Source organism: Podarcis vaucheri, assembly GCF_965113315.1.
Source record: "Podarcis vaucheri genome assembly, chromosome: 18".
Taxonomy (NCBI): domain Eukaryota; kingdom Metazoa; phylum Chordata; class Lepidosauria; order Squamata; family Lacertidae; genus Podarcis; species Podarcis vaucheri.
In genome coordinates this window covers 11,385,524-11,404,084 of record NC_138756.1, presented here as the reverse complement: position 1 = coordinate 11,404,084, position 18,561 = coordinate 11,385,524, and the positions used below count along the sequence as shown (strand labels likewise).

Here is an 18,561-nt window from a genome sequence, read left to right as displayed (position 1 = left end):
CCTCCATTGCAATTTGCCCTCGCGCGACCCCGTCCGTAATGCTGATTTTATTATTTTTTTTAAAAAGGCAATAATTCCCCCCCCACCCTGCATATCTCCCCCTACCCCATACACGCATTAAAAGCATGCAAACAGATCTGTGCATTAAATCTCATTAAAGTTAATACATTTTTCTTTTCTGTAGAAGGCAAGGCACATTATGTGGTATAAAACATCTTTCGTTTTTTTCTCGTTTTTTCGTTTTTTGTTTTCTCTCGTGCAAATTCGGGCGGGGAGGGGGGGCGAGGCGGGGCGGGAGCGGTGGGTTTCTTCTCCCAACCCCCACCCCGTTTCGTTCCTCATCGGAGAGGCGGAGCCAAGTTTTTTTGGGGGGAGGCGAGAAGGGGGCGGGGCTTATGTATTCTTGCCATGCACACATTCTCAGCCAGCTGATTGGTTGAGCTAGGTCACATGAGTTCCTGTTCCGAAAGCACCATGCAGTCTATAGTGGCAAAGGGTTTTAAAAAAATCTCTCTTGGTTCCTTCCGGAAACCTCTCCACCAATTGCAAATATACGCTTTATGATTTCCGTTTTAAAAAATAGTAACAACCCCCATGGGAAGCTAACCAGCTTTGTGGCTTAATTTCAGCTCGGAGAAAACCCATGTCTTTTTCCGGGGGGACGGGACGGGGTTGTGGGGCGCTCCCACCCACTACTGGCTAAACCTGGCGTCAACATTTCTCGTTATATAAAGGTGCAGAGATGTAAACAAGAGTCGCTGGGAACTGCCCTCCCTTTCTGCCAAACGCTGCCCATTGAAGGGGAGGGCCTTGGGGTTACCTAGCAAAGTGTCTCCCCCTCCCCCATGGCATCGGAGGAGGAAGTGGAGGGGTCAGGAAGGGTCAGGTGGGTTTTTGCATATGCAAACGCAAGCCCCAGGTGGGCGGAGAAGCCACAGCCCCTGAGGATAAGTCGCAAGCGACGTCGTCGTTGGAAGCATCATTCAGAGGGGCGACAGGCACCGCGGCCCCAATCTTTCAGGCCGCGAAGCTGGGCTGAAGACAGAAGACCTCTGGGAATGGGGGAAAGTCCTCCTGCGAATCGCGCGAGACCAGGTCAAAGGTCCCCCAAAACCGCTGCTGTTTTGACCGAAGGAGCTGCGCCGGAGAAGTCCGTGCCTTTTCTCAAAAGCTCACAGCTCTTCTTCTTCTTTTCCTTTTTGTACATCTGAAGGCTGAGAGACTCCTAGGCGAAGGAGATCGGGGGCGCCACAAACTGGTTTGGGTAAAAAACAACAACCCCAAACATATAAAAACCAGAAACAACACCCCTCACATCTCAGATCTTTAAGCTAGGAGACGGGAAGAGATTCGAGACTTCTGGGGGCTTAGAAACCAGCCTGGTGGGTATGTTGGGGAGAAACTCACCCAAGGATGGATTTCATCTCTGGGGCTGGCGGTGGAAAGCTCCATTTTGGATCAAAATGTCATCTGGGTTCTTCCTGGCACATCTAGGGTGCAAAAACACCCACCAGTTGGACAACTGCCATGGCTTCTCCCCCTAACGAATGCTGGAAACTATCGTTTGGAGAGCGCAGGCAGGGAGAATGCGGCCTTGCAGATGGTCCTAAACTCCCGGCGACTAGGGACTGCGGTTCCACGGCTTCCAAAACTTCCTTCTCCTTTCTTGGCGCACCATGTGGTCGTTCCGGCTGGTTTGCTTGGGCGGACCGCTGCAGTGCCCTCTGCACCTCACATGTCTCTCCCTGGAGCCTCGATCGCTTCCGAACACGCAGAGGGAATCTCTCCGGGGATCGTTTTGAAGGATCTTCGCTTTTGCTGAAGAGGAGAAGGACTCGTCTGAAGCAAAGGCGGCGCTCCCCGACTTTGCAGAAAACTCTGGCATCGGCAGTGCCACACGGACTCTGGCACGGACCCCTGTCGCGGATGCTTCCGTTGTGATGTCTGCGTTGCAGCCGGTTGGACTCAGAGACCCTGGGGAAAAGGGGGCGACCCCCTCCCAGCTCAGCAATTCTACGGTTCTGGAGAACGACGGGAGGAGATCAGGTCCGTGGTGTTTGAAAGCTTTGGTGTTCGCTAGGAAAAGAGGGTGGTGGTTGGGGCACGAGGCGTTATTGAAATGACGCTCTCTCGGAGCACTACAAGTTCAGCTTGGATCGGGGCCTGCGCCCGTGGTCGCCGCTTTCTCCGTAACCCGGTGAGGAGGACTGGCGCGTTAAAATGTAGGCACTTGTACCAGTCAGAGATGGCTTCTGGGCTCCACGGTCTGGGGCTTGCGGGAGGGCAGGAATGGGGAGGAAAAGGATAAATTGAGTCCTAGAGGGAGGGGGCAACTGTGGGGTAAGGTATGGCCTCCCCACGCCTCTGCTGGATTCAGCTATTTTGTCCTGAAAGACTCACTCCAATAAGGCCCCGTTCTGTGCCTCCCTGGTGGTCTCCTCTTGACAGCACCCCCCCCTCAAAGAATAACAAAAAAGCACTAAGGGGAGACGGCGTTCCTCACCTCGTCCCCCCCCCCCACGTAAACTCCCCCTCCCGCCCCCACCTTCCTTTCTCCTTTTCAAAGTGCATTTCCTACAACAATAATAATGTGCAATCCGTATTAGCAGTCCCGTCCCTGGCCTCGCCGCCATCCGCGCCACCCCCCCCCGACATAGCTGGTTTAACTATAACATGCATAGCTCTTTGTACACAAGGGCTGGGGGGGTTGTTTGCAGGGGGAGCGGGGAGGGGGGATGCCACCAGCTCACTCACATCCCTCCCCAAGCCCCCTTCGTCTGCCGAGCCGGGGACGCGGTCCTCAAATGTACGCAAACCCGCCGGCACGTTACCTTTCCCAAACCTCCCTCCTAAGGGGTTTTGCTAAGGTGGGCAAAGGTGGGGGCTTGAGGGGAGACGCGGACCCCCACTCCGGCCGCAAATCCGCTCCCCGTAAGAGAGCAGGATGGCAATTCTCCGCGTGGGCCGGGCAGGGAACCCGTTCTCTCGGCCTCACGTCCAACTTTAAGGCAAGGGTTTGAGACGGACCTCTAGTACCATGCGGGAAATTGGGGTGGGGGTGCTGTTTAAACACAGCGTACGGCCGTATCCAACCCCCTGCCCAGCGTTGGAAGAAGTCGTGCCCACCAACCCTTCAAGTTCCTAAAGGGTTGTGGGGGTTTTTGCACGTGCGGCGTTTGGGCTCTGCCTGCGTGGACGCAGCTGGGGTCTACCCTCCAACCGACAGCCCCTTTTGACCAACCCTGTCTTCTGCGCCCCCCTCCCCGCCCGCCCCGCCCCCTTTCCCGAAGATGGCATCTTTCAAACGTGCTTTTACGCGCATCTGGGTGGAAAGGGCGCAGTTGCGGAAACGCGCTCCGTCCTTCCTCCGCCGAAGAAATCTCGCCAAACACCCTGTCATGTGGTGGGTGCTGCGGGCGGAACCCCCCCTACGGGGAAGCAAAGCGCAGGTTATTTTGTAGGGGGGAGGAGGGATTGGGGCCACAGACGCAGCATAAAAGGTGTCCAGCTTCTCTCCCTCGCGGGAGAGGGAGTTTGCTACCTCCGCCGTCTCGACGCGCCGCGGAGATCCGTCGTGCGTGGCGCTCCGTCGTCTTCTCCGGAGAAGGAAGGCGGTGTACAAAAGGGGAGCGGTGTGGGGGGTGGGAAGGTGCTGGAGGGGGCGGCAGCAGGCCAGGAATTACGCCCCCCCTCTCTAGTCTCTCTCTTTTCCACCCCTTCACTCCCAAGGGGAGAAAAAAGATCAGGAACACTTTGCATATAACATCCCTTTTGAGAACGGAACCGGCGGGGTGGCCGCGAGGCGCGATACGTCCTCTATCCAAAGTAGTGTTTGTGGCCCCCCAAGACTTGTCTGACGGGGTTGCGGGCTGGGCAGGCGAGTCTTCGCTTCGTTCGTTTTTTAAAACATTTTGCTAAAGTTTGGACCTTCTTCCCGTGGCGCCAAGGACTCCCGAAGCCAAGTCCGCCGTTGCCCCTCTCTCCGCACTGCCATCAAGGTTTGAGCCGGGGGGGTCGGGAGTGGGGGTGAATCGTTGTCCTCGGAGGAAGCCCAAAGCCCGGAAGGGGGGTGAGGGGGGTGAGGAAGATGAAGGTCCAAATGTAAGCTGCGGTTAACCTAAATACCAGGACTGGAGGACAAGAGGGGAGAGAAGGAGAAAGTGAAAACAATAGAAAATTATTCCCCCCCCAAAAAACACATTATTTCCCCCCCAAAAAAAACACATTTTATTTTCAAAATTTATCACAAATATAACCTAACAAAAATGCTAGCCAGATACTTTGGGGGTCGTCTGCAAAGTAAGGTTTGCCAATTAAAGGTAAAGGGACCCCTGACCATTAGGTCCAGTCCTGGCCGACTCTGGGGTTGCGGCGTTCATCTCGCTTTACTGGCCGAGGGAGCCGGCGTACAGCTTCCGGGTCATGTGGCCAGCAGGACTAAGCCGCTTCTGGCGAACCAGAGCAGCGCACGGAAACGCTGTTTACCTTCCCACCGGAGTGGTACCTATTTATCTACTTGCACTTTGATGTGCTTTCAAACTGCTAGATGGGCAGGAGCAGGGACCGAGCAACGGGAGCTCACCCCATCACGGGGATTCGAACCGCCAACCTTCTGATCGGCAAGTCCGAGGCTCCGTGGTTTAACCCACAGCGCCACCCGCGTGTAGTTTTTGCAAATAGCCAGCAGGTGGCAGCACAGGCTTTTTGACTCTGTTTCTAGCTAGAGCTATTCCAGACATAGAATTATAGTTTTCAAAGAGATATTGAAAACCAGATATCATTCTGGTTCAGTCCCCTGCAATGCAGGAATAAGCGGCTGGGTTTTTGCCAAAAGACCCAGGAAGACTCTTAGACCATCACTATTTCTGTTGGTGAATCCCCTCCAAAAGCCTCCACAATTTCACTTCCCTGAAAAAACTCAAGAACCAGGCATGGAATAATCATTCTCCATGTGTTTGCGATGGAAAGAAGCAAGTGGGAAAATTTAGCACAGAGCCCAGCGTCTGCTTTCCCCAGAAACTCAGCATTTTTAAAATTTTATTTTTAAATCAAGTCGCTAGTCCTCAATATATTCCCCAGTGGTAGTGATAGGGGTTGCACCACCACCAAATTACGTCCCTACAGGTTGCAGCATTCGCTTTCCTGAGAATTTCAGCTTAAATAACCCATTTCTTTTGGGATTATGGACAATTTTTTTCTGGAGGCCCCATTGGCGAAAGCGCGCCTTGGGTTACAACCTGTTTTGGGTTGCAAACAGACCTCCGGAATGGATTATGGTTGTAAACCAAGGTAAGGTAAAGGTAAAGGGACCCCTGACCGCTAGGTCCAGTCGCGGCCGACTCTGAGGTTGCGGCGCTCATCTCATTTTACTGGCCAAGGGAGCCGGCGTTCAGCTTCCGGGTCGTGTGGCCAGCATGACTGAGCCACTTCTGGCGAACCAGAGCAGCGCACGGAAATGCCGTTTAGCTTCCCGCCGGAGTGGTACCTATTTATCTACTTGCACTCTGACGTGCTTTCGAACTGCTAGGTTGGCAGGAGCAGGGACCGAGCAACAGAGCTCACCCCGTCATTGCGGGGATTCAAACCGCCGACCTTCTGATCGGAAAGTCCTAGGCTCTGTGGTTTAACCCACAGCACCACCACTGTAAAATAAAAGCTGTGAACCAGTGCCAGATTTACATATAAGCTAAACAAGCTATAGCTTACGGCCCCACTCTCTTGGGGCCCCCAAAAACAGTTTAAAGGGGGGAAAACTGGATGTACATTTCCAAAATATAAGATAAAAAACAGATAGAATAAAACCTACATGCAGCAATAGTGTTTTGTATTATGGAGGCTCCTGTGATTTAAGTCATGCGCCCTGCTCGCCTGCTCCCTAAAATATCCCTGGTTTGCTCCTTTCTATATATAGGGTGCCTACATTCTGCATGGACTGGTCGCACGGCCACATGTGCAAAGGGCTTGAGATACCTATTAGGTCCATCAATTAAAGGTAAAGGGACCCTTGACCGTTAGGTCCAGTTGTGGCCGACTCTGGGGTTGTGGCGCTCATCTCGCTTTACTGGCCGAGGGAGCCGGCGTACAGCTTCCAGGTCATGTGGCCAGCAGGACTAAGCCGCTTCTGGCGAACCAGAGCAGCGCACGGAAACGCCGTTTACCCTAATCCATCAATTACCATATAGCATTTATTCAACACAAAAAACAGCGGCCATTTGTTGTTGGCAAAGGACAGCTGGACATATAAAGGGTCCCATTACCTTTCAGGAAATTAGGGCCTCATCCGGCCCTGGCTTTAGCTGGGATTCCTGCTTTGCAGGGGGTTGGAATGGATGACCCCTGGGGTTCCCTTATCGCTCTACGATTCCACGACCTGCAAGCCATCTTGGCTGGAGGTGTTTGTGCGTGGAAAGAGAGAGGCTGCGCCATAATTCCTACTGCGCCTAACAAGCTTTTTTCCCTCCCCTCCTTTTCTTTTTTGCAGATTCAGCAGATCTCGGCTGGCAAGAGTGATTTCCCCTCCGCGCTCCTCCTCTCCTAGCCAGCCGCCCGCAGTCTCCGCACTGCCTTTCCTCTGCAGTCAATTCCCCCCGCAAGAAACCCGCCCCCCCCCACAAAACACACCCAGACCCATATATGCCCTCTGGGATATTCCAACTGCGGCACGGAGAATCGTGCGTGAAAAGAGAGATTTGCGGGCCGACCGAGTGGATCTGACCCCCGTCTCCCTGCCTGACGAAGGCAGAAGATTTTGCAGAGGGAGGTAAAGGTCACACAGATCGCTTCTTCGGACACCCGACCAAACACGTCTCAAATCTTTTATTTCCCTTTTATGAATATTTCCTGCTTTTAGACCCCACAGCTAATTCTCCCCTGGTCTCCTCGCTGGCCCAAGTAGGACCAATTCAGCCGTGGTGATCATCTAATGCTTATTAGATGGATTCCCCCTAAATTGATTCCTGAGCTTTGAATTTCATTGTTATTCGTGTTTTTATGCTGCTTTTACAATTAAGTGTTTTAAATTTGTTGTGAGCCTGGTTTTTGAACCGGGAAGGGCGGGGTATAAATAAAAATCTATTATTATTACTTATTATTATTATTATTAATTGAGGGGAAAGCACGCACCCAAAATGTGCGAAACGGGTTTGCGAAAAGGCATATTCATCTCGTCGCCTTTTCCTCCCTTTGGACGTCTCAGAATTGCAAGTTAGCTATCTGGCCTGAATCAAAGGACTGCAGAGTTGCAAAGGGACCCCTAGGGGTCATCCATCTCAACCCCGTATGCAATGAAGGAATTTCAGCTAAAGCATCCCTGACAGAGAGCCATTCGAACTCTGCTTAAAGACCTCTGAGGAAGACTTCCATCCCACAGCCGAACAGCTCTTACTGCCAGAAAGTTTCCCCTGATAATTTAGTTGGAATTTCCTTTGGTGGCGAACGGGTGGAAGGAAGAAGAAACCCCGACAATAATAAACTACAAAAATTTGCTGAAATGGCGCGGTTGACAAATAGCTATATGAGGCATAGGCAAATTCCAGCCCTCCAGATGTTTGGGACTACAACTCCCATCATCCCTAGCTAACAAGACCAGAGGCCGGGGACGATGGGAATTGTAGTCCTAAACATCTGGAGGGCTGGAGTTTGCCTATGCCTGAGCTATATAATCCCTATTGTAGTAAGATAAGACCTTTGGAGCAGGCATTTAAAAAAGAAAGTTTTTTTATGAACCACCCTAAAGGTAAAGGGACCCCTGACCATTAGGTCCAGTTGTGGCCAACTCTGGGGTTGTGGCGCTCATCTCGCTTTACTGGTCAAGGGAGCCGGCGTACAGCTTCTGGGTCATGTGGCCAGCAGGACTAAGCCGCTTCTGGCGAACCAGAGCAGCGCACGGAAACGCCATTTACCTTCCCGCCGGAGTGGTACCTATTTATCTACTTGCACTTTGACGTGCTTTCGAACTGTTAGGTTGGCAGGAGCAGGGACCGAGCAACGGGAGCTCACCCCGTTGCGGGGATTTGAACCGCCGACCTTCTGATCAGCAAGTCCTAGGCTCTGTGGTTTAACCCACAGCGCCACACGCGTCCCTATGAACCGCCCTGGTAGGGCAGTAATTGTTCCTTGATCATTTGTCACCCCCCTCCATGGTGGCACCTGGGGCGGACGTCCCCCTTTCCTACGCCCCTGCCCACAATGTTTGACCACTCACTGGTCAAGCTGGCTGTAGGAGGATGGAGAAAGCAAAGGGTCACCTTCGGAGGTCCGCAGGTCTCCCCCAACCCTGGTCTGAGAAGAGGAATTCCTCCATCTCTCGCGCACACCAGCCATAAGCTGCGGCACCATCGCCGTGACCCCGAGGAAGAGTTAGGCGGACTCACCTGTGCCTGATAGATGCTGCCAGGATCCCGTCCTAGTCCCACGAAGCGGTTCGCAGGGGGTGTGCCTGGGGCGGAGTAGGCTGAGGAAGGGAAGGAGGGAGAGGGGGGGAGAAAGAAAGGAGGGGGGACACAGCACGGTTTAGAAAAGAAATGCAAAACAAACCCCGACCACCAATTCCTACCCATTCGTGAGGAAACCACCCAGAATAACCTTCCTTCCTTCCTTCCTTCCTTCCTTCCTTCCTTCCTTCCTTCCTTCCTTCCTTCCTTCCTATCTTCCTTCTTTCCTTCTTATTTTCCTTCCTTCCTTCCTTCCTTCCTTCCTTCCTTCCTTCCTTCCTTCCTTCCTCCCTCCCTCCCTCCCTCCCTCCCTATCTTTCCTTCCTTCCTTCCTCTCCCTCTCTCCTTCCTTCCTTCCTTCCTTCCTTCCTTCCTTCCTTCCTTCCTATCTTTCTTTCCTTCCTTCCTCCCTCCCTCCCTCCCTCTTTCTTTCTTTCCCTTCCTCCCTTCCTTCCTCCCTCCCTTCCTCTTTCTTTTCCTTCCTTCCTTCCTTCCTTCCTTCCTTCCTTCCTTCCTTCCTTCCTTCCTATCTTTCTTTCCTTCCTTCCTTCCTCCCTCCCTCCCTCTTTCTTTCTTTCCCTTCCTCCCTTCCTTCCTCCCTCCCTTCCTCTTTCTTTTCCTTCCTTCCTTCCTTCCTTCCTTCCTTCCTTCCTTCCTTCCTTCCTTCCTTCCTCTTTCTTTCCCTTCCTTCCTTCCTTCCTTCCTTCCTTCCTTCCTTCCTTCCTCCCTCCATCCCTCCCTCCCTCTTTCTTTCCCTTCCTCCCTCCCTTCCTTCCTCTTTCTTTTCTTTCTTTCCTTCCTTCCTTCCTTCCTTCCTTCCTTCCTTCCTTCCTTCCTTCCTTCCTTCCTCTTTCTTTCCCTCCCTCCCCCCCTCCGTCCCTCCCTCCCTCCCTTCCTTCCTCTTTCTTTTCCTTCCTTCCTTCCTTCCTTCCTTCCTTCCTTCCTTCCTTCCTTCCTTCCTTCCTCTTTCTTTCCCTTCCTCCCTCCCTTCCTTCCTCTTTCTTTCCCTTCCTTCCTTCCTTGTCCTTGCAGTTGCCCTGAGGGCGCAGCAGAAATATTTGCTGCTGCCCCCTTTGCCCCCCGGGCTCTCAAGCGCACCAATCTACGATTTTATTCCCCCCCCTTGCATCCGTAGCCTCCTTATCTTTCAAAGAGCTCAAGGTGGTGTTCGCGCTCCTCATTACCACCCTACAACGACCCTGCGAGGCGGGAGAGGCTGAAAGATCGGGACTGGCCCCAGGCAGAGTTCTAAATTCGCCAGGCTCCTTTTGCAACCGAGTGAAGATTCCTGGGTGCCAGGATAAAGGATCCTTGAACCTTGCCTATTTTCCCACGCTAGCAACGCAACCTGCAGAATTCTACCCGCCATTATTTCATCCGTACAACCGGAATGAATTTCAGGAACCAAAAAGTCGTCTTGAAAACTACAAGCTTCTAACCACCTGGCCCCCCAAAATGGCAACTTAGAATCCACACAGTCCAAAGCGAACAGATCTAGATCAGTGTCTCAGCCTCAAAACACAACATTGCCTATATTGGCACCCGGGACGTTTCCGAGCACAGTTCAAAGTGTCGGTGCTGACCTTGAAAGCCCTAAATGACCCAGTATCCCTGAAGGAGCGTCTCCACCCCCATCGTTCTGCCCGGACACCGGGGTCCATCTCCCGAGGGCCTTCTGGCGGTTCCCTCCCTGCGAGAAGCGAGGTTACAGGGAACCAAGCAGAGGGCCTTCTCGGTGGTGGCGCCCTCCCTGTGGAACGCCCTCCCACCAGATGTCAAGGAGATAAAGAACTATTTGACTTTTTGTATGGGGAAGTTTCCAACACGTGAGTTTTATTCCGGTTTTATATGGGTCGGAAGCCATCCAGCGTGGCTGTGGCGACCCGGTCAGTTGGGCAGGCTTCAAATTATCATTCATATAATTATTATGCGGTTTCCCATCGTTTCCAGCGGTTTAAGGAAATGAAAAGGGACTTTATCACAGTGCCTGGTTGTGTAAAAAGATTCTGGGATTCCTAGCTCAGGGCAGAGGAACTGAATGAGTTTTGTTTTAGATTCCAGTGTGGGCTTTTGGGTTAAAGGATGCAAACCTGTGTTCTGTTTTTAAGCTATAAGAAACATTCATTAAACAGTGTCATTGTGCACCAGTTCTCATCGGTTCCAGACAGCATAGGGACGGTATGGCGAGAGTCTGGCAATATCTGAAGGGTCACAGGTTCCCTGCCAGGTATTTAAGAAGAATTCCCAGCCGCAAGGATGCTATTAGCCCAGAGATGGAAATAAGCGATAACCCAGGCCAGATAAGAATGGCAAACCAAGTTGATGGACAATGCCATAATGGCAAAATTTACTGGGAAGCTCAGGAATCAAGAACTTTGAAAAAGAACGGGGAAAGTTTATCATTTATATGTGAGACCACTGTAAGCAGGTCCAGCTCCGAGGGCCTTCCGGCGGTTCCCTCCCTGCGAGAAGCGAGGTTACAGGGAACCAGGCAGAGGGCCTTCTCGGTGGTGGCACCCTCCCATCAGATGTCAAGGAAATAAACAGCTTTCTGACTTTTAGAAGACACTTCAAATCAGCCCTGTTTAGGGAAGTTTTTAATGTTTGGTATTTTTAATATTAGGGGGACGCGGGTGGCGCTGTGGATAAAACCTCAGTGCTTAGGGCTTGCCGATCGCATGGTCGGCAGTTCGAATCCCCACGGCGGGGTGAGCTCCCGTCTTTCGGTCCCAGCTCCTGCCCACCTAGCAGTTCGAAAGCACCCCTAAGTGCAAGTAGATAAATAGGTACAACTTTATAGCGGGAAGGTAAACGGCGTTTCCGTGCGCTGCGCTGGTGCTGGCTCGCCAGAGCAGCTTCGTCACGCTGGCCACGTGACCCGGAAGTGTCTCCGGACAGCGCTGGCCCCTGGCCTCTTAAGTGAGATGGGCGCACAACCCTAGAGTCGGACATGACTGGCCCGTACAGGCAGCGGTACCTTTACCTTTACCTTTATTTTTAATATTCTGTTGGGAGCTGCCCAGTGTGGCTGGGGAAACTAGATGGGTTGGGGAAACCAGCCAGATGGGTTGGGGATTATTATTATTATTAATAATCAATGGAAGTCCTTCATTACACAGATGCTCCTTTGGCTAGATCTGAGTCTGGAAGAGGCTGTTTCGGATCGATGAGCCGCAAAGCCTGGAAACGATGCCTTATGAGGAACGGCTAAGGGAGCTGGGCATGTTTAGCCTGGAGAAGAGGAGGTTAAGGGGTGATATGATAGCCATGTTCAAATATAGAAAAGGATGTCACATAGAGGAGGGAGAAAGATTGTTTTCTGCTGCTCCAGAGAAGCGGACACGGAGCAATGGATCCAAACTACAAGAAAGAAGATTCCACCTAAACATTAGGAGGAACTTCCTGACAGTAAGAGCTGTTTGACAGTGGAATTTGCTGCCAAGGAGTGTGATGGAGTCTCCTCCTTTGGAGGTCTTTAAGCAGAGGCTTGACAACCATAGGTCAGGAGTGCTCTGATGGTGTTTCCTGCTTGGCAGGGGGTTGGACTCGATGGCCCTTGGGGTCTCTTCCAACTCTAGGATTCTAAAGCTTCTATTTAGGCGCAAACTCTTCAGTTGCAAGCCACCAGAAGGGACACTGTTTTTATTTCAACAGGTGCGTTTTAAGCTAAGGTTACAGTCAGTCAGTCAGTTTTATTGCACATAGCCAAAAGCTGCTGCTGAACTAAGGTTAGACGACATCCCCGTTTCCCGGGGACAGTCCCCGGATTTACAAATCAGCCCCCAGACGAAACCCTATCATTCCTATTGAAGTTAAAAAGTGTCCCCGGATTCGCTGAGAAAAAAATCTGGTAACCTTATTTTAAATCGGCCCTTTGCCCAAGCCCTTCCCATTGTCAGGTCGGGGCTGCCGCTGTTTCGAACCCAGGTCTCCCCCGCTACTGCTGCCGCCACCGCCCCTGAAAAAAACCAACCCCCTCCTGTGAAAAACGCTGCCACGTTCCGAATCCCACCCCTCTCCGAAAAATGGAAACGCAAGACTGCGGTCTGTGAGCGTGTCTGGATTTGGGGGATTGGGGGGGTGGGCGGAATTGGGCATGGCTGCTGGGTCATTTGGGAGGGGGCGGGTGGGCGGGAGTCGGGATCGGGTTGGGGGGGGGCATTTTTTAGGCTTGCTTACTGGGAGACGTCGGCGAAGTGGTCCCTCCCTCGGAAGTTGTCGCGATGGGTTTGGTGTCGGGTGAGATTGCCAGGCGGGGCAGACCCGGGGGGGGCGGCGGAGCCAACATCTGGGCGGGAAGGTAATGCCCGGGAACCTTCACTTGGCCACCTCCATTTAACTAGGGGGGGACACAAGATGGAAAACAAAAGAAGAGACACAAAGCTGGTTAACAGAGCCCTCGAAAGAGCCGCCCGGTGGAGACCCCCCTCAATTAGAAAAAAACGGGGACGGTGGTCGGGCAAGATCGGGGAACATGGGCACCTTGGCCAGCTCAACTCGGCGTCCCCATTTGTGACCCCCGCCCGGCAGCCGGTATTTCGAGGTTCTTTTAAATCAGAACCAGTGAAGGCGGTGAAGGTCCTGTGTGAGGGTCTGGAGGCGGTTGGAGGATGGATGGCGGCTAACGGATTGAGGTTGAATCCTGACAAGACAGAAGGACTGTTTTTGGGGGACAGGGGGCGGGCGGGTGTGGGGGACTGCCTGGTCCTGAATGGGGTGACTGTGCCCCCGAAGGACCAGGTGCGCAGCCTGGGGGTCATTTTGGACTCATAGCTGTCCATGGAGGCGCAGACTGTCTGGCCAGAGTGGCGCATGCTCTAGTTATCCCTCGCTTGGACTACTGCCATGCGCTCTCTGTGGGGCTGCCTTTGAAGGTGACCCGGAAACTGCAGCTAATCCAGAATGCGGCAGCTAGAATGGGGACTGGGAGCGGCTGCCAGGACCACATAACACCGGTCCTGAGAGATCTGCATTGGCTCCCATGACGTTTCCGAGCACAATTCAAAGGGTTGGTGCTGACCTTGAAAGCCCTAAATGGCCCAGTATACCTGAAGGAGCGTCTCCACCCCGGACACTGGGGTCCCTCTCCCGAGGGCCTTCTGGCGGTTCCCTCCCTGCGAGAAGCGAGGTTACAGGGAACTAGGCAGAGGGCCTTCTCAGTGGTGGTGCCCTCCTTTCAGATGTCAAGGAAATAAACAACTATCTGACTTTTAGAAGACAGACACCTCAAAGCAGCCCTCTTTAGGGAAGTGTTTAATACTTGATGTTTTATCGTGCTTTTATATTTTTGTTGGGAGCCGCCCAGAGTGGCTGGGGAAGCCCAGTCAAATGGGCAAGGTATATTATTATTATTATTATTATTGTTATTATTATTATTATTATTATTATTATTTGGTGATGGTGGTGGAATTTAGGCATAGGGCTATAGCTGGACTGTTGACCTTTGCTTTGTGGCATTTGAAATTTTTATTTCATTTCATTTCATTTTATTTTATTTTAGGATCCGCAGGGTGAAATTGCAAAAGCTGGAATAAAGATCAAGGGGGGGAGCAATCCGTGGATCCCCCCATATTTATGAGAAGGGCAGGGGAAAACCACATGCTGCTAGTGGGCGGGGCCAGAGGCAAAATGGGTGGGGCGACAAATGCAAATTCTGCCTTTATGCAGTAGGCTAGTTTCTTACATGGACTTTCTCACAAACACCCATACAGATCCGTCCGGTCTACTACCCCTAGAGTCGCAAGAGAGCGCCGGGACTAAAATAGTTTACCCAAAACTTCAATCTTGTGGTTTATCCCCACGACGGCTACTCACACTGGGTTTTAGTAAAGCAAGCAATTTAATTAAACGATATCGAGCGACAGAACAACTCGGCCACAATAAGGAAATTCTGCCCACAGTACGGCTTATTCCCCACCTAGACGTTTTGACTCGTGCCCGCCCTGTTTGCATAACTTAATTCCAAAATATAGATGTGTTTTGACTGTCGCAAGACTGAATATACTGAATATACTCGAGGGACGATTCCCCCCCCCCACAAAAAAAAACAGTGGGGAAAAAGCTTATGTCCCCGTGGAGATGGCAGTTGTGAATCGGCGGCTCATGTCCTTCCGGCCTGCAATCTTTACAAAGATTTGAGGAGCAAAATTATCACCCCTCTTTTATTGTCCATTCCGGGTCGCCCAACCACTGTTACAGTCTCCATGCCCTTGGCAGATCAAGATGAACAGGCGATAGATAGCAAAAGTTGCAAGGTTTTTAGCTGGAGCGATTAGAATAAGACCCACCATTTGAATATTGATCCGAACCCCCAAAATGTAATTTAACTTTTTACATTTGTCCTCTGTATACAGCGGTACCTCAAACGCCTTGGTTCTCAAATGCCTTGGTTCTCAAACGCCTTGGTTCTGAAATGCCTTGGTTCCCAAACACCTTGGTTCCCAAACACCGCAAACCAGGAAAAGTGTTCCGGTTTGTGAACGTTTTTCAGAAGCTGGACGTCCGGCGCGGCTTCCGATTGAGCTCAGAAAGCAGCCAATCGGAAGCCGTGCCTCAGTCGCCGAACATTTTTGGACTTCCACAACGGATTCCGTTTGGCATGCCTGTATTTTAATGGGGGGGGGGGAGGCAAAAACATGGACTGGCTTTTCCTGGATGTGCCATATTCCGGATATGTCCAGGAAAACCTAGACGTACTTCAATCCTATGCAGGGAGATGGTATACCCAAGGAAATAGGTAAAGGTACCCCTGCCCGAACGGGCCAGTCTTGACAGACTGTGGGGTTTGTGCGCCCATCTCACATCTATTGGCCGGGGGCCAGCGCTGTCCGGGGACACTTCCGGGTCACGTGGCCAGCGTGACATCGCTGCTCTGGCGAGCCAGAGCCGCACACGGAACGCCGTTTACCTTCCTGCTGGTAAGCGGTACCTATTTATCTACTTGCCCCCGGGGGTGCTTTCGAAGGAAATAAGACAGGAGCAAATATGGAGGTGAGAGCTGGACCATCAAGAAGGCTGATGGCCGAAGAATGGATGCTTTTGAATTATGGAGCTGGAGGAGACTCTGGAGAGTCCCATGGACTGCAAGAAGATCCAACCTCTCCATTCTGAAGGAAATCAGCCCTGAGTGCTCACTGGAAGGACAGATCCTGAATCTGAGGCTCCAAGACTTTGGCCACCTCATGAGAAGAGAAGACTCCCTGGAAAAGCCCCTGATGTTGGGAAAGATGGAGGGCGCAAGGAGAAGGGGACGACAGAGGACGAGATGGTGGGACAGTGTTCTCGAAGCTACCAGCATGAGTTTGACCAAACTGCGGGAGGCAGCGGAAGACAGGAGGGCCTGGCGTGATCTGGTCCAGGGGGACACGAAGAGGCGGACACCACTAAACAACAAAAGTTTTTCCACAGGTAACTTTGGCTCATAAGTTCAGTGTGTGTTTCTGGGAGGTGGGGGGGGGGTCAGGCCTCCTCTATTCCCCCCCCCAGCTGCCCTGCAGGCAGCCTGAGCAGTAGGTAGGTACCTCTTTGATGAGACCACCTGCTGGTGATGGAGCCCACCAGGGTGGAGAGCAGCCTTGCAGCAAAGCGAGTTGCACATCAAAGATGCCTTTATATGTTATGCATATCGACGGCCGGACCCATCTATCTGTGTGTGTGTGTGTTTGTGTGATGGTTGCGGAAGGCAGGGAGGGTTTGATTTGGAGACTGCTGGAGATTTCCAGCTTCAAAGCAGTCCAAAATCTCCTTCTGGCTTTCCCCCTCTCGTAACATGCCCTGCCGCTGCCCCGTCTCGCTGCGATCAAACCCAATCTTTCTACTGCTCCTTTCGGCGATCCCTCATAGCCAGTTGTCTTCCATAAACACCGTCTTAACCGTAAGTCCGTAAGTGACTGTGGAGGCCAATTCTGGATCCACACATCCTTCCACAGTGGGGACATAGGTTTCCAGGCGGGAGTTGACCCCGGTGAGGGTTTGCCAAGTGTGCCTTCCTCTTAACACATTTCTCCCTTGTGTCCCGAGTTTGAGTGTCTCCAAAGCCCACGACACCTTTGGTCAAGGCTGTTCTCCAACTGGAGCGCTCGCAGGCCGGTGTTTCCCGGTTGTTGGTGTTTATACTACATTTTTAAAGATTTTGCCCTGAGACCTCTTTTGTTGGCCACCAACATTACGCTCTCCGTTTTTAAGTTCGGAACAGAGGAGTTGCTTTGGAAGATGGTAATCTGGCTATGCAATTACTGCCGCATGAATGCTACCAGCCCAGAGACGGAAATAAGATAAAGTCCCTACCAGAGAATAATGGCAAACTAAGCTGAAGGGACGCGGGTGGCGCTGTGGGTTAAACCACAGAGCCTAGGACTTGCTGATCAGAAGGTTGGCGGTTCGAATCCCCGCAATGACGGGGTGAGCTCCCATTGCTCAGTCCCTGCTCCTGCCAACCTAGCAGTTCGAAAGCACATCAAAGTGCAAGTAGATAAATAGGTACCGCTCCGGCGGGAAGGGAAACGGCATTTCCATGCGCTGCTCTGGTTCGCCAGAAGCGGCTTAGTCCTGCTGGCCACATGACCCGGAAGCTGTACGCCGGCTCCCTCGGCCAGTAAAGTGAGATAAGCACTGTAACCCCAGAGTCGGCCACGAGTGGACCTAATGGTCAGGGGTCCCTTTACCTTTACCTTTAAGCTGATGGACTAAGCCTTGCCGACCCCTGATCTATCCCATCTTCTGTCTAAGCAATGCCCCCCTTTCTCACACCTGCTGGTCCTTATAACAAACTTGACTTTTTCCTCTGCCCTCCTAGTTCCCCTTTCCTTTTGTGTCGTGCTTTCGCTGTTGTAGATTCTAAGCCGCGCCTCCCTTGACCCACAGCATTATTTCTGCGGCACCCCTGTGGGGCTCAGGAGCCCAGTTAATGTCCCCCCCTTGCCTGCAGAGCTGGCAGCCCCTCAACTTTTTTTGAACACCCTCCCTTGTTGCCAGCGACATCCCTGAACATCATTCACACTGAATCACTGCATCACACCCTGGAACAAGGTGTCATACGCCCAAAATGCAGCAAGTGTCCCGGGGCATTATGGGAAACTCCAAAGCTGCCCCCTGCAGGATGAAGGGAAGTCACGGGAGTGCTGCTGTCGCCCCCCATAAGATATCTGTGTGCCCCAACACGGGCAAGGGAGCCTCCTCTTTCGCCATCAACACTTCCTGACGCACAAACAGCTCCCTTTTAATAATAAAATAATAAATTTTATTTATACCCCGCCCTCCCCGGCCAGAGCTGGGCTCAGGGCGGCTAACACCAGTAAAATGACAGTAAAAACATAACAATAATTACCGTCTTTTTCGCTCTATAAGAGCCTACCTGTCGCAGCTCTGTCTGAGTCTTGGGCAAGCCTAACAAATAATTTTTAAAACTCCCAAGATCAATGATGAGAATGGTGATTTATTAAAATTGTATACTGCCCCAAACCTGCAGGTCTCAGTTCACCGAATAATATGACAATATAAAAATGGAAAATACCGTATTTTTTGCTCTGTAAGACGCACTTTTCCCCTCCTAAAAAGTAAGGGGAAATGTGTGTGCGTCTTACGGAGCGAATGCAGGCTGCGCAGCTATCCCAGAAGCCAGAACAGCAAGAGGGATTGCTGCTTTCGCTGCGCAGCGATCCCTCTTGCTGTTCTGGCTTCTGAGATTCAGAATATTTTTTTTCTTGTTTTCCTCCTTCAAAAACTAGGTGCGTCTTGTGGTCTGGAGCGTCTCATAGAGCGAAAAATACGGTAAAAAAAACCCAATTTAAAATACAGGTTAAAATGCAGCATCATTTTAAAAGTAGCCCATATATCAAAACCATAAGGGGAGGGAAACAGAAGGGTCAGACTGAGTCTAAACCAAAGGCCAGGCGGAACAGCTCTGTCTTGCAGGCCCTGCGGAAAGTGGTCAAGTCCCGCAGGGCCCTAGTCTCTTGGGACAGAGCGTTCCAAGAAGTCGGGGCCAGTACTGAAAAGGCCCTGGCCCTAGTTGAGACCAATCTAACCACCTTGCGACCTCCAAAAGGTTTGGGAAGTTCCAGCCTGGCGTAATGCGCATTTCTACACACGGCCGCTCGGAAACCGCCACAGCCCGAACAATCCGCTAGTC

General features: G+C 52.0%; 1 protein-coding gene across 3 annotated transcripts in view; it reads right to left on the bottom strand.

Annotated features, from left to right (window-relative positions):
• Positions 1 to 1,708: 1,708 nt before the first annotated feature.
• Positions 1,709 to 18,561, bottom strand: part of NFIC (nuclear factor I C) — a 90,755-nt gene continuing 73,902 nt past the window's right edge. For 2 of the 3 annotated variants that reach the window (XM_082206472.1, XM_082206471.1), the window contains exons 9-11: positions 12,612 to 12,771; positions 8,373 to 8,452; positions 1,709 to 4,130 (exon numbers count right to left, since the gene is read on the bottom strand). In XM_082206472.1, the coding sequence (XP_082062598.1) occupies positions 4,113 to 4,130; positions 8,373 to 8,452; positions 12,612 to 12,771 (258 nt within the window). In that variant the 3' untranslated portion in view covers positions 1,709 to 4,112. The remainder of the gene's footprint in view (positions 4,131 to 8,372; positions 8,453 to 12,611; positions 12,772 to 18,561) is intronic. The other variant, XM_082206473.1, reaches the window with a different exon arrangement.